At 40.2% G+C, this 14,111-nt stretch overlaps 1 protein-coding gene across 1 annotated transcript in view; it reads right to left on the bottom strand.

Moving 5' to 3' along the window:
- LOC110951154 (intermembrane lipid transfer protein VPS13B) overlaps positions 1-14,111 on the bottom strand; it is a 75,932-nt gene that overhangs the window by 12,979 nt on the left and 48,842 nt on the right. The window contains exons 14-15 of the mRNA XM_051956823.1: positions 10,752-10,921; positions 7,973-8,167 (exon numbers count right to left, since the gene is read on the bottom strand). Coding sequence (XP_051812783.1) covers positions 7,973-8,167; positions 10,752-10,921 — 365 coding nt within the window. The remainder of the gene's footprint in view (positions 1-7,972; positions 8,168-10,751; positions 10,922-14,111) is intronic.

Below are 14,111 nucleotides of genomic sequence, written 5' to 3'. Positions count from 1 at the left end.
ACTATGGGGTCACCAAATGCAACTGCTGTAGCGCAATTCCACTTTCTTAAGATGTAATTTTCCCTAAAACAGAGGAGACAAAGACATGAACTAACTGAACACACCCAAAGGTAACCAAATGCCCAATAAAAGCCAAGGCAGACAGGGAGAAGATGTCAGGGCACTGTACTTTCCCCAGTGAAAGCCCCTTGCTACCCACTGTGAGCAGCAGCAGCCTTTGTGGTGAGACTGAAGGAAACATGAGCTAGGCACTCATGGGCCAGCTCATCAGCAGAGGTGCTGGGTCTTCACAGACACCCAGCGTTTGTCAAATCCCTCATGATTACCTGGCAGCAATACACGCATATACATGAGCAGCCTGCCCATTGACACGTGTGTGTGTGTGTGTGTGTGTGTGTGTGTGTGTGTGTGTGTGTGTGTGTGTGTGTGTGTGTGTGCGCGCGCATGTGTGAGTCTAAGTGTCTCACTGTCTCTATGTCTCGCTGCAAGGTCTAGCGCTTCCCATTTTCTTTCATATTTCGTTAAAACTTCCAAAGCTGGTACAGCTCTACTCAGTGTCTGCTCAGAGAACAGAACATCTTGGGAAAGGATGTTGATAGAGTTACATCAGCAACGTGGAGAAGTCCCAAAACAAACATCAATGCAGTCAAATTAAATGCTACCACCTGGTGGAGTCCATCTTTTGGCTACTCCAGAGACACAGTGTGTCACTCTTGGGTTCAGCATTTCTCATTATGAAAGGAAGCTTCTGACTGTAAGTCAATCATACAAACTTCTATTACCTGCAATCGGTAATACATTTGTGTTGTTAAAATGGAGTGAGCTTTAAATGGAAATCCTATAGTCTAAACACACTGAGAATAAATGTCAACTGGAATAAAGATCCATTTCTATTTTTACATCCAGATCCATACACAAATTTAACTCATAACTGTGGCAGCTAAAAGAAACAATGAAATAGGAAGCACATTATTTTGTTACCATTCACTTATTATGAATGCTAGCTGTCAAACATTCTCCTTCATATCTTTCTTCTATTTCTTCTAACCATTGTCTGTACTTTGTCAAACCTGCTCATCATCATTCTTTCAGGAGCTAACTGTCAGGTCGTGTTTATTAGATTTTGACTGTAGGTCAGGAGGCAGGCTGTCTTTCCTCTTGCAAAGACAGAAAGGGTCAAATACGAGTCACTTCAAGTCTGAAATGACAGAACTCATAAAACTGCACAATAAACCCCGGCCGATAATTAGCTACAGGAAAGAGATTGACAGTGAAACAAATAGACAAGCGTTAGAAAATGCGAGAAGTGCTTTTAACCTGTACAAGTGTCGGAAACGTCAAGCTAAATTTAAACTGAGAATGAGAAAAATGAGATGAAGTGGAAGTAATCCTTTCCAGGGCAGTACAACTATCTGGGGTATTACGTGTTCACCTATTTTGAGGTATGAGAGCAATACCGTCATGCAGTCCAACATCTATTCAAATCACAAGATAAGACCTCCTGGTGCATGCTGTGACTGGACATGTACATACTGTTCTCCTTCAAAGCCATACTTACAACATAGAATAACAGAGCACATTCTTAACATGGTATGGAGACTCCGTAAGAGGCTGTCAGTGCTATTTCTAAGGATTGGTTCAGGCTGAAAGAAAAGCCACAGGAGGGCATTCATCTGGAAGACTTTCGGGAGATGAGAAACATTTCATGATTGTCAGAAAGAAAAATAACATCCGTCTGACATCTGAATCCACTATTTGAGGCAGGCAGTGTAGCAAGGCAGGGGGTGAGATGGGGAGCGGGCGAAGATCAAACAAACAACTCACAGTCTCTTATTAGGAGCAGAGAGCACAGGGAATCAGGTTCTGTCTAAAGAAATGCTCACACATCACTGTGAGCGAAAGCCTTGTGGTTCCCTTTGTGGCCAGCTAACCACTGTACAGTAGATACAATGTTTGCCTGGAGAAGGAGTCAGGATAAGTCAAAACCATCTGCAACTCTTTGACATGTTTAAATTTAAACTAATGGGGGGAAATCGATTCCCAAGCTAGTGCTTTTGCACAGGTTTCCTGCCTTAACAGGCACTTTGACTGCAAGGTGTGAGAGAGGGGGCACTCTGTGTGTGTGTGTGTGTGTGTGTGTGTGTGTGTGTGTGTGTGTGTAATGCCAGGCCCTTGCATTATACTTTATGAAGTGGACTGCAGCCTCTTGCAGTCGGTGCATCAGAGGGTATTTAAAATGATGGATGAGCCCCTTCTTCAGTCGTCACTTGGGAAAACAGAATAACAGTCATCAACACAACCACCTGCAACATTTTCTCCAGTTTGTAACAGAAGGAGAGGAAAAAGACAGTGATGTCTGAAGACATGAAAAAACATATTTCTATATCCCTGTTTAGTTCTTTTTAACCAGACGGGGATGACTCATTGAAGATGTCTCATAGAGGGGTGGGGAGACGTTAGAAGTTGAAGAGGGGACAAACAGGGAATGGAGAAGAATAACGTCTAGAGTTTGGAAGTGGACCAGTTGGATAAATGGAGAATGTACGTGGTTAGACTGCTAGAGATAAACAATAAATGTTGAAGCTATGAAAAGCTATTAAAGCACAAAAAAGGAAGAAAACAATGTGAGACACAAAGGGAGAGGAACTGTACAAAGAAGCACCCCGTTAGGAGAGAGTGGGTGATGAGAGAGAGGAAGAGAGGGAAGAGAAATAGGACAAAAGCAGAGAAGAATAGACTACAGGGTAAAAGATGGGCAAAAAGAAAGAGGATGGAGGAGAATTGTTTAAAAGATGAGTTTTGTGGGACTGTAAGGAGAAGGGACAAGAAATTAGCCTGAAGGAAAGCAATGTTAAAGAATGATTGGTCTTACAGTAGGTTGACAGTGGATCTGTGTGTCGTGTTTACCATCATGAGGATTGGCTTTCTGTTTATCATTGGGAAACAGTCGTTCTTTGCACGTTTGTTATGTACATACATGTATATTTTCTTTAAAGGGCCTTGTTGAGGTCAGTAGTTAAAGCCTTATAAAGACTCAATGAGTAGCTTATGTCTATCATCTGCCTTCTGAACACCAAAACAAGTTTCTGGCATGCTTGGTTGATGGAGCAACAGGAAGGAAGGTGATGACCAAAAATAGGTACTTTGTTGTCAGTTACCACTACCCCTAGCCAACACAGCTAACTGGTTTGACAATTTAAATCTGCAACACAAAAGATGTTGCAGATTTAAATGATGAGGGATCTAAAACCCAAAGCAAAAAAAGCTACTTCAGATGCTTTGTCAGTGTTACACAATATGAGAAACGTCCCAAATGGCAGAGAGCAATCCCTGATGCAATAACTTCTCACCTAAAGAAAGACATGGTACCAATTCACACACTGCTGAAGAGGGTTTAATAATATTATTTGACCACTTGACAAGCTGTATGTAACACTAAATTATAACATTTTTTCTCAGGTTGCCATCCCAGCAATGTAAGAAAAATGCAAGGCACAAGTTAAAACAGCGCTGTCACCAGAGGAATATAATGTAGCTACAATGGACTTGTGATCCAGCTGGACAACAGACAGCTACAAAAGTCTCATCATCCACTTTATTAATGAGGACTTCCAACTGAAAAGAAACTGTCTGCAAATGGCTTTTCCCAGACGACCATCCAAGTCAGAACGTAGCAACAGGGCTGAGAGAATCATTGGCTACTTAGGCTGAGATGAGAAGCATAAAGTGTATATAACAGACAATGCAGCGAACATGGTGAAGGCTGCAGCCACAAACACCCGTTTAAGTGCTTTGGCCACAGACTTCATCCTACAGTTGTTAAGGTATACTCGCGCTATATTTACTGAGCTGTTTTTTCATAACATAATAAATATTGCAAAAAAAATATATCTTTTTTTTTCAAATACTGTGCAACCCTAATTAACTCAATCACCGTGTCTTGAGGAACGATCTTGAAAACCCCTGTAAATACACACACAGGAGGTACACATTTTAGCCTTTTCAAAATCTGAGAAACAAAAAGCTATTCATACACACGTGGACAAAATTGTTGGTACCCCTCAGTTAAAGAAGGAAAAACCCACAATTCTCACTGAAATCACTTGAAACTCACAAAAGTAACAATAAATAAAAATTTATTGAAAATTAAATAATCAAAAACAGCCATCACTTTTGAATTGTTGATTAACATAATTATTTAAAAAAACAAACTAATGAAACAGGCCTGGACAAAAATGATGGTACCTCTATAAAAGATTGAAAACTATTTGACCAGAGTGACATGATTAACTCAGGTGTGTCATTTAATTGACATCACAGGTGTTTCCAAACTCATAATCAGTCAGTCTGCCTATTTAAAGGGAGACAAGTAGTCACCCTGCTGTTTGGTGAAAAGGTGTGTACCACACTGAACATGGACAACAGAAAGCGAAGGAGAGAATTGTCCCAGGACATCCGAAAAAAAATGATAGACAAACATCTTAAAGGTAAAGGCTATAAGACCATCTCTAAACAGCTTGAAGTTCCTGTGACAACAGTGGCTCATATTATTCAGAAGTTCAAGACCCACGGGACAGTAGCCAACCTCCCTGGACGTGGCCGCAAGAGGAAAATTGATGACAAATTGAAGAGACGGATCGTTGGAATTGTATCCAAAGAGCCCAGAGCAACCTCCAAAGAAATTAAAGGTGAACTCCAAGGCCAAGGTACATCAGTGTCAGATCGCACCATTCGTCGTTGTTTGAGCCAAAGTGGACTTCATGGGAGACGACCAAGGAGGACACCACTGCTGAAAAAACTCATAAAAAAGCGAGACTGGAATTTGCAAAAATGCATGTTGACAAGCCACAAAGCTTCTGGGAGAATGTCCTTTGGACAGATGAGACCAAACTGGAGCTTTTTGGTAAGGCACATCAACTCTATGTTCATAGACTCAAAAACCAAGCATACGAAGAAAAGAACACTGTCCCTACGGTGAAACATGGAGGAGGCTCAGTAATGTTTTGGGGCTGCTTTGCTGCATCTGGCACAGGGTGTCTTGAAAGTGTGCAAGGTACGATGAAATCTGAAGACTATCAAGGCATTCTGGAGAGAAATGTGCTGCCTAGTGTCAGAAAGCTTGGTCTCAGTCGCAGGTCATGGGTCTTCCAACAGGACAACGATCCAAAACACACAGCCAAAAACACCCAAGAATGGCTGAGAGAAAAGCGTTGGACTATTCTAAAGTGGCCTTCTATGAGCCCAGATCTGAATCCCATTGAACATATGTGGAAGGAGCTGAAACATGCCATTTGGAGAAGACACCCATCAAACCTGAGACAACTGGAGCTGTTTGCTCATGAGGAGTGGGCCAAAATACCTGTTGACAGCTGACAGCATGACATGACTAGTGCAGTGAGTTCATGAAGATACACAATACTGAGTCTTCAACATTCTTTGGCCAAATAGTTTGAGTAATTCGCGTAGTTCAGTAGCACAGTAGCACAGATACGTACACTACAACATATGTACAGACTTAACTGAGTGCACATACACACAGTAACAACAAGAAAGCACAGAAAAAAAACATCACAAAAAAACACTGATTATCCCTGTTGATGACATGTCTCAATCAAACTGTCATTATCTAAGCTAGCACACATAATGTACAGCAACCTCAGTGTTTACACACTGTTAATAGCACACATGGTGGTAAAGTCCTGTTTAATACTGGAGGTACGGGATGATGGCTGGGCCCAGCTGTCCAGCATGCAGCTGCTGTATATGCACAGAGCTGGACTCCTGCAAGTGAAGGTGTACTAAACCACTTTGCTGTGCAGATGGCCCAGAGCAGACAGACAAAACTTTGGATAAAACTACAATGATAATTCATTTATAATAAGACAACTGGCCTGAGGATGTAATATTACACACCGGAGTAATATATCAAGTTGAACTGTATGATTGCTAGATACAGATGTAGACATAATAAAAACCCCACTATGAAATACAAGCGCACACACCACGCACTGATTCACCGCAGCTTCCTATGGGAGACTAGATTTCTATTCTCCATTCAGGAGCTTTCCATTCAGAAGCAACTAGTTATTCAAAAAGCCCAAGTTTTCAGTTGCCACTCATCCGTTTACCTCCGTGGCCTTCTTCTAGAGCTCTTGTCTACAATCGTGGAGAAGTGAGACAATGGCTAACCACCATCCTCAGGACAGATACCTAAGCTCTGACAGCCAGTGTCAATAAAACACCGATTAAGATAAGCCTGAGTTTATACCCTTTTCAAATCACTTCCTGAACTGGGTGAATTGCGGCCAAAATAACCTCCACCCTGTCATGATCCCACTGCCAAAATCCAGAGGTAGAATTAGAACCTTGGCAGATACAGATGCCGATTGGCTGATTGGTCACAATGAGCCTTGGCCACAGACCAGTTGGCTGTTAACCCTGGAGTGACCCTGTGATAAGGACTACCAGCATGATGTCCAGTAAACATCCTGCCTTAAAAACACACTCAGGCCATATCAGGCCAGACTGGACCACCACAAATCACTCCAGATATGTTGTCCAGGCTTCCTAAAGTTGATTAGCTGGATTTGCTAAAGCCGCCAAAGTTCTATATGTACTCAATGGGACACCTGGGAAGTAACCTATAAACACATAGGTTACAACCTCTTTATTTGTGTTCCATTTATGGGTATAACTGCAACTCAAAGTGCGAGACAAATGTATTTCAGTAGTAGCCATCCATTATGGCTTAAGTTTTACTTGTACCTAAATGAATAATTGACAGCTAGTAGAAAATGAAGACACAATCACAATTTTTAAAAAATTCTTATTTCTAACTGCCATTGCTGTGTCAGGAAAACATACTAATATTAAAGGGATATTAAATAAAACACTTATGATTGGAGTTCCTAATCAACTGTGGTACATCTTTTCAAAATATGAATGTTAAACAAGTCCTTTAACAACAGTCTGAGGAGTTTGTATGAACAGGTTTTCTGTCAATGAGTAAGAGGGTTTAAAGCTGTCAACTGATTGCTGCCACATGAAGTTTAGGCATCACCGTAATTTTTTTTTTAGAACACAAACTTTATTTACTTACTTAGGTCTTTTCATACATTAGCCAATGTGATAAAAGCAAGGGTGACCAGGAATCTTGTCTAGTGGTTTAAAACTTGTTCCCAGAAGAACCAAAAGATTTAGTTGTAATTTGATGTTACTGGAAACTCTAACCGTTGCAACACAAGCCTGTAGCATCCCATCAGCTTGGTAGATGAAAACCTTGAAGAAGAGCAGAGATGGACTGGTGCTCATCACACAGCTCAGTGTTGAGATTTTTACGACCAGTTTAAAAGGGGTCATCAAGGTTTTTAAAAAGTCACTGGGGTCATTTCAGAGTGAAGGTAAGAGTGTAGTAATGCTGTTGACCTACTGGGGTGTCATAGCGCACTAAAACCATTTTCTACAAATTAGCAGATTTATATTTTGTGCCAAAATGAAAAAGGATAAACAAAGTTTAAAATTATGCAATAAACAAAATGAAGACAGAGCCAAAACAGTGCCAACTAAAAATAGCAAACCAGAGAAAAAAAGAGGCACTGGAACAAAATTAGTTTCTGTATGAGTAGTGTATGGCTATTTACCCACTTTACCATACATTTTGCACTGAACATGATCAAAGACTGGATGTAGTTTCTGTTTTTCAAAAGACTTCTTAAATAAAAAACAAATCAACAATCATGAAGCAAACAAACCAGTTCATCTTTTGACTTATTAACACAGAATGGGACTATCTGACTAACACAGAAGGAAACAGTAAATCAAATGCCCAGAAATCAACTGTGTGTCATTTGCCACATTACATGCTCCCTTTCTTTATATGTCGACAAAAAGGAAGTTCAGGTTTTTGTAGGTGGAAATGGGAGGCGTTCTTGGTCTGAAGCAGTACCACACAATAGTATACTGTGGTGCTCACCTTAAGGTAGAGGTGTGCATAGCAGTGATGTAGCAAGTTGTCAGAGGGCTGGTTGAGGCTGCTGACAGTAGTGACCAGCTCTGGAGCATACATGGGTACTGAGTGCTCAACATTCACCCTCTCCACCTGGAACTGCACAGACGGTAGCGAGTGCATCGGCTGAAACGCTGGCACAGAGACTGGTCCTGGTGCAGCCTGGAGGAGTGAAAAAATAAAAAGGTGGAAAGGTATTCAAAGTGAAAATATAAACAGCAAATTTTACTCTTGTTGTAGTCTGAGCCAAAATGTCCTTATCAGTCTCCTTTTTATGAGAAATTTTTTTTATGACATCACCAGTTAAGATACGCCTACTTAGCATTTTTTAACATAAAACATTCAAATACAAGTGATGTTAGCTTAACATTTTTTTAAAAAAAAAGAATGTAACCTAATTTCAGAGCATTTTTGGTGTGCCCTCCTTTTGCCTTAACGACAGCAGAACTTTAGACACATGCATTTCAGAAGTGTGTGAAAAACCTGACAACCTATGTTATTCCAGCACCATCTTCACAGTCGGTAGTGTTGAGGCCAAATGACAGTAGAAGAAAGTCCATGACCTTCAGCACTCCTTGCACGGCTAAAGACTGCAAACAAAATGGTCACATGTGCGACCTATTTTTGAGAGTGTGAGTTAACATTTCAAGTGGTCGCATTGTGCGAGGCCATGATGATCATTAAGCTGCATTTGTGTCGCTCTAACCGGCACCGACAGCTACCGTGTTAACCACAGTGGTGGAAAGCAGTACTTTTATAACTTCAGTGTACTGCAGTATTTATGCTTAAAAATGTGGTCTTCTCGTGAAATGTGAGTACATGTGCTGTTTTTTCCGCTCATAGAAAAGACCGCATGTAGAACAAAAAATAACTCAGCTTCTGATATTGGAACGCCCTAGTTTAATTCTTTTCAAAATAGTTTGTGGTCTCACACCTGTCTGAGCACCGCAGCTACCGAGCAGCAGCTACCACAGCCTGCAATGTGGGGTGTGCAGGGAGCATTGGTAAATTGAGGTGTCTACTGATAAGAAAATGTTCAGCAAGTGATGTGTTTTGTCTGTGACAAGGTGGAAGGTTCAGCCAAATGAGAAAGCTGGTTGAACCAGTGTTACCAGTGAAAAAGCTGGTTTGGAGCCCAGTCTTTGACCTCTACACTGGCTTCCTGTCTGACAGAGAATAGATTCTAAAATCCTGCTGATGGTTAATAAAGCACTGAATGGTTTAGGTCCAAAACACACAGCTGATCTGCTGTTACTTGATGAACCATCTCGGCCTCTGAGGTCATCAGGTACTGGTCTGCTCTCAGTCCCTGGAGTTAGAACTGAGCATGGTGAAGCAGTGTTTACTTATTATGCTCCATATATCTGGAATAGACTTATTGAAAGCTGTAGGTCTGCTTCAATTCTCATTTCTTTTAAATCAAAGCTCAAGACTTTTCTGTTTGCCACTGCTTTCCTATTATAGCTTATTTTAACTTGTTTGAAACACAAATTGTAATTTTATTTTATAATACATTTCTATTTTTCCTTTTCTTTTCCATATTTTATTACATTTGTCATTGTGCTCTTGTATGCTTGTCTGAATGGTTCCAATGTTTTTAATGTTTTCATGTAAAGCACATTGAGCTGCCCTTGTAGATGAAATGTGCTATACAAATAAAGCTGCCTTGCCTTGGAATTCTTTGGTCTTCAACTAGTACTGCTAAGCATTGGATTATATTTGGGCTCATCTTCCTGCTGCAGTATGAATCCTTCTCCATACAAATGCAATACAAAAGGTTTTGGAGAGATACTTTTTCTTGGTCAGGGCAGACTCGATTCATTGGAGGGGTCCAACTTCCGAGCAGCAAACCAGCTCCAGACATTCCACCACCATGTTTCACAGTTTGATACACAGTGGGATCATTCTCTCTGCTACTGGTCTTCTTACATGCATCCTCCCATTACTGTCTCAAAAATCCTACTTGGATTCATTAGATAACAGGATTTTTTCCCAGTCATCCACTATGAAATGTCGGTATGTCTTAATTCATCCCAAGAGTATGACTTTGTTTATTTTATCTCTGATTTGGACACTACTCACTCTCTGAGACCACTAAGAGACAGCCTGCTTTAGTCAGAACTGTATGTTGATTGGATAGCTACATTCTATGCATCAACTGAATGATACAGCTACTAACCTGCTTGGTTTGATTTCTAACTTTTATATTTTATGTTGTAACTTCTTGTGTTTTTACAGGTTTCTAAATCCTCAAATTCTCTGAATATTTCCTGGTTTTCGTGAAAATACGACATACATTACAAGTTTTCAATGCATTTCTAGACTTCCAGATACTGCATCTCCGTGGTGATTTTCTGTGAATGTCTGTAGATCTAATGTTTTAAAATACATGAGAACTGTCAAAATCTAAATATTTAGTAATACTGAGATATTAATGCGACATATAAACATTTTCAGCAATCAAATCCAAGGTACCTAGCAAACTGCTGCCTACAGCCTGAATAGGCAGCAAATAGCTTACTAGTGACAATAGTTTTGGCATCTAATGTACAGTAGGGATGCATTGCGTTTACAGACTGAAGCTGATCAGCTTGTTTGCTTATTCATCTCTTGCTTGACTTGTATTAAACATTGTCTCACTTTAATTTAATCCAAGTTTACCAGAATGCCCCAACAAGGACAATGGACCTACAAGAATGTAGATAGAAGGATGTTAACTGGAGCAATGTACATCTGCAGGTACTACCTTACGTCCCATGATGACAGGCATTAGTGTGTGAAGGAGGTTGAACTCTGCCATGGAGACAGTGACTGAGACTTGGAGCAGAGTGAGACAAGTGAGTCTGGTTGGGATGAATTCTTCCAAGCGTGATATCTCTTCTGCAGTAGCAGGACCATTGCTCTCCTCAATCACTTCTACAAAGAGAGTAAGACAACAAAAAGAAATGTGTTTGATATGAAATAAATACTGCAGGGAGGCAGGAAATGCATAGAATAAAGCGTAAAATGTAACATTTTTACACGAACAACTGGGTTTACTTTGCCTTAATTGAGTGAATCTAACCATGAGTATGCAAACCTGTGGTGTATTACTTGAAATAAAGAGAGGCAGTGAGCAAATACCAAACACATTTGGATTTGAGAACTAAAGTTTTTACAGAGAGAGAGAGGTTAGCTATAAAGCACACCAATTTCCTTAAGTGGGTGCTGCTTCTCCATGCCTACAGCATTACAACAATGAAAAGGTCTCTTCCAACAAAAACCACCACCTCATACACTACAAAGACATGCACTATAAAAGTACTGGCATCTCCAAACACCGTTCATTACAGTGGTTGTTTCCCAGTAGCTTTGTTTTTGAATGATTTCATAAGACCACTCACTTAATCAATAACCAGAAATAATAAAGTGAACCAAGTCAACATTAAAAAGAGGCTTGTAAGGTCAGCACTCGCTGAAGTAAAGAGTGACCGAACACTGAACCACTAAACCGTGTCCAGGGCCCAAGGCAAACCAAAATCTGAACACTTCGTTACAGCCTTGGCTCTGGTCCCAGGACATGGGCTTGTTTCAGTTCTATTAAGGTTCTGTTGGGCTTGACTCCCAGTTACAAGGTGGGCTCAGAACCTGATCTCAAAGCTGTTTTGCTCTTTGGACTACTTCCAAAATCTGCATCAGGTTCTTCTGGCACCGCTACGTCCAATCTGATCGTACGCCAGAACTCAGGTCAGTATCCAGAGTAAACATTTCCTTTATAACAAACATGCAGACTCACATGGTACACAGGAACCTGATCACAAACACTAAAACACTTTCTATTTAAACCACGCAGAGAAGATGAAAACAGAGAAAAATAAGTGTGCACGCCAATATTACTAACTAATAACACATTACTGTCTAAACACACCCTGGAACTTGCAATTCCTGTTTTTAGTCAATATAAATGCAGGAACCTCCTTCTCTCAATAAGTCAACATCTTAAAAGAACAGCCAACTAAAAGACAACAGCCAATTTGGCTTCTACTGACAGTTAGCTTGGAGAGGAAAGCAATCCTTTCTTAGTTCTTGGCAAAGAGTGCATGAAGAAGAGTACAGAACAAACCACAAGATGAGCAGAAATATAGTGATGTCCTTGACCTCTTGACCTCTATTTTCTTTCAGCATGCACACAAAAAAGACCGACTGAAGCAAAACAGATGTCACCAAAATCATCTGCAGACAGTCCCAAAATTAGTCCCAATTAAGCACATCGCTTCCTAACACTCCAGAGTATAAATGCAAAGTACACCAGTGACATTAACAATGCTAGAGAGATCTTTCTCCAATTAACAATACATTTTTCCTTAAATGTTTTTAGAATTATTTGAAAATAACTAAAGACACTTATAATTTAAAACCAAAGAGAAGCAGGACTGCAATATGAGCATGACAACAGTTTATTGCTTCTGCACAGTACGCATTCATGCCTTTGTTTCAATGGTTAATTTCTGCATGGTTAAATTAAATAATAATGCCATTAAATGAGAGGGTTTTTTTTTTTGTTTTTTTTAAAAGAGGAAAGCATACACACGTGGACAAAATTGTTGGTACCCCTCAGTTAAAGAAGGAAAAACCCACAATTCTCACTGAAATCACTTGAAACTCACAAAAGTAACAATAAATAAAAATTTATTGAAAATTAAATAATCAAAAACAGCCGTTACTTTTGAATTGTTGATTAACATAATTATTTAAAAAAACAAACTAATGAAACAGGCCTGGACAAAAATGATGGTACCTCTATAAAAGATTGAAAACTATTTGACCAGAGTGACATGATTAACTCAGGTGTGTCATTTAATTGACATCACAGGTGTTTCCAAACTCATAATCAGTCAGTCTGCCTATTTAAAGGGAGACAAGTAGTCACCCTGCTGTTTGGTGAAAAGGTGTGTACCACACTGAACATGGACAACAGAAAGCGAAGGAGAGAATTGTCCCAGGACATCTGAAAAAAATGATAGACAAACATCTTAAAGGTAAAGGCTATAAGACCATCTCTAAACAGCTTGAAGTTCCTGTGACAACAGTGGCTCATATTATTCAGAAGTTCAAGACCCACGGGACAGTAGCCAACCTCCCTGGACGTGGCCGCAAGAGGAAAATTGATGACAAATTGAAGAGACGGATCGTTGGAATTGTATCCAAAGAGCCCAGAGCAACCTCCAAAGAAATTAAAGGTGAACTCCAAGGCCAAGGTACATCAGTGTCAGATCGCACCATTCGTCGTTGTTTGAGCCAAAGTGGACTTCATGGGAGACGACCAAGGAGGACACCACTGCTGAAAAAAACTCATAAAAAAGCGAGACTGGAATTTGCAAAAATGCATGTTGACAAGCCACAAAGCTTCTGGGAGAATGTCCTTTGGACAGATGAGACCAAACTGGAGCTTTTTGGTAAGGCACATCAACTCTATGTTCATAGACTCAAAAACCAAGCATACGAAGAAAAGAACACTGTCCCTACGGTGAAACATGGAGGAGGCTCAGTAATGTTTTGGGGCTGCTTTGCTGCATCTGGCACAGGGTGTCTTGAAAGCGTGCAAGGTACGATGAAATCTGAAGACTATCAAGGCATTCTGGAGAGAAATGTGCTGCCTAGTGTCAGAAAGCTTGGTCTCAGTCGCAGGTCATGGGTCTTCCAACAGGACAACGATCCAAAACGCACAGCCAAAAACACCCAAGAATGGCTGAGAGAAAAGCGTTGGACTATTCTAAAGTGGCCTTCTATGAGCCCAGATCTGAATCCCATTGAACATATGTGGAAGGAGCTGAAACATGCCGTTTGGAGAAGACACCCATCAAACCTGAGACAACTGGAGCTGTTTGCTCATGAGGAGTGGGCCAAAATACCTGTTGACAGCTGCAGAACGCTCATTGACAAATACAGAAATCGTTTAATTGCAGTGATTGCCTCAAAAGGTTGTGCAACAAAATATTAAGTTATGGGTACCATCATTTTTGTCCAGCCCTATTTCATTAGTTTGTTTTTTTAAATAATTATGTTAATCAACAATTCAAAAGTGATGGCTGATTTTGATTATTTAATTTTCAATAAATTTTATTTA

Source organism: Acanthochromis polyacanthus, chromosome 12, assembly GCF_021347895.1.
Source record: "Acanthochromis polyacanthus isolate Apoly-LR-REF ecotype Palm Island chromosome 12, KAUST_Apoly_ChrSc, whole genome shotgun sequence".
NCBI lineage: Eukaryota > Metazoa > Chordata > Actinopteri > Pomacentridae > Acanthochromis > Acanthochromis polyacanthus.
This window is presented reverse-complemented; position numbering and strand designations above follow the sequence as displayed.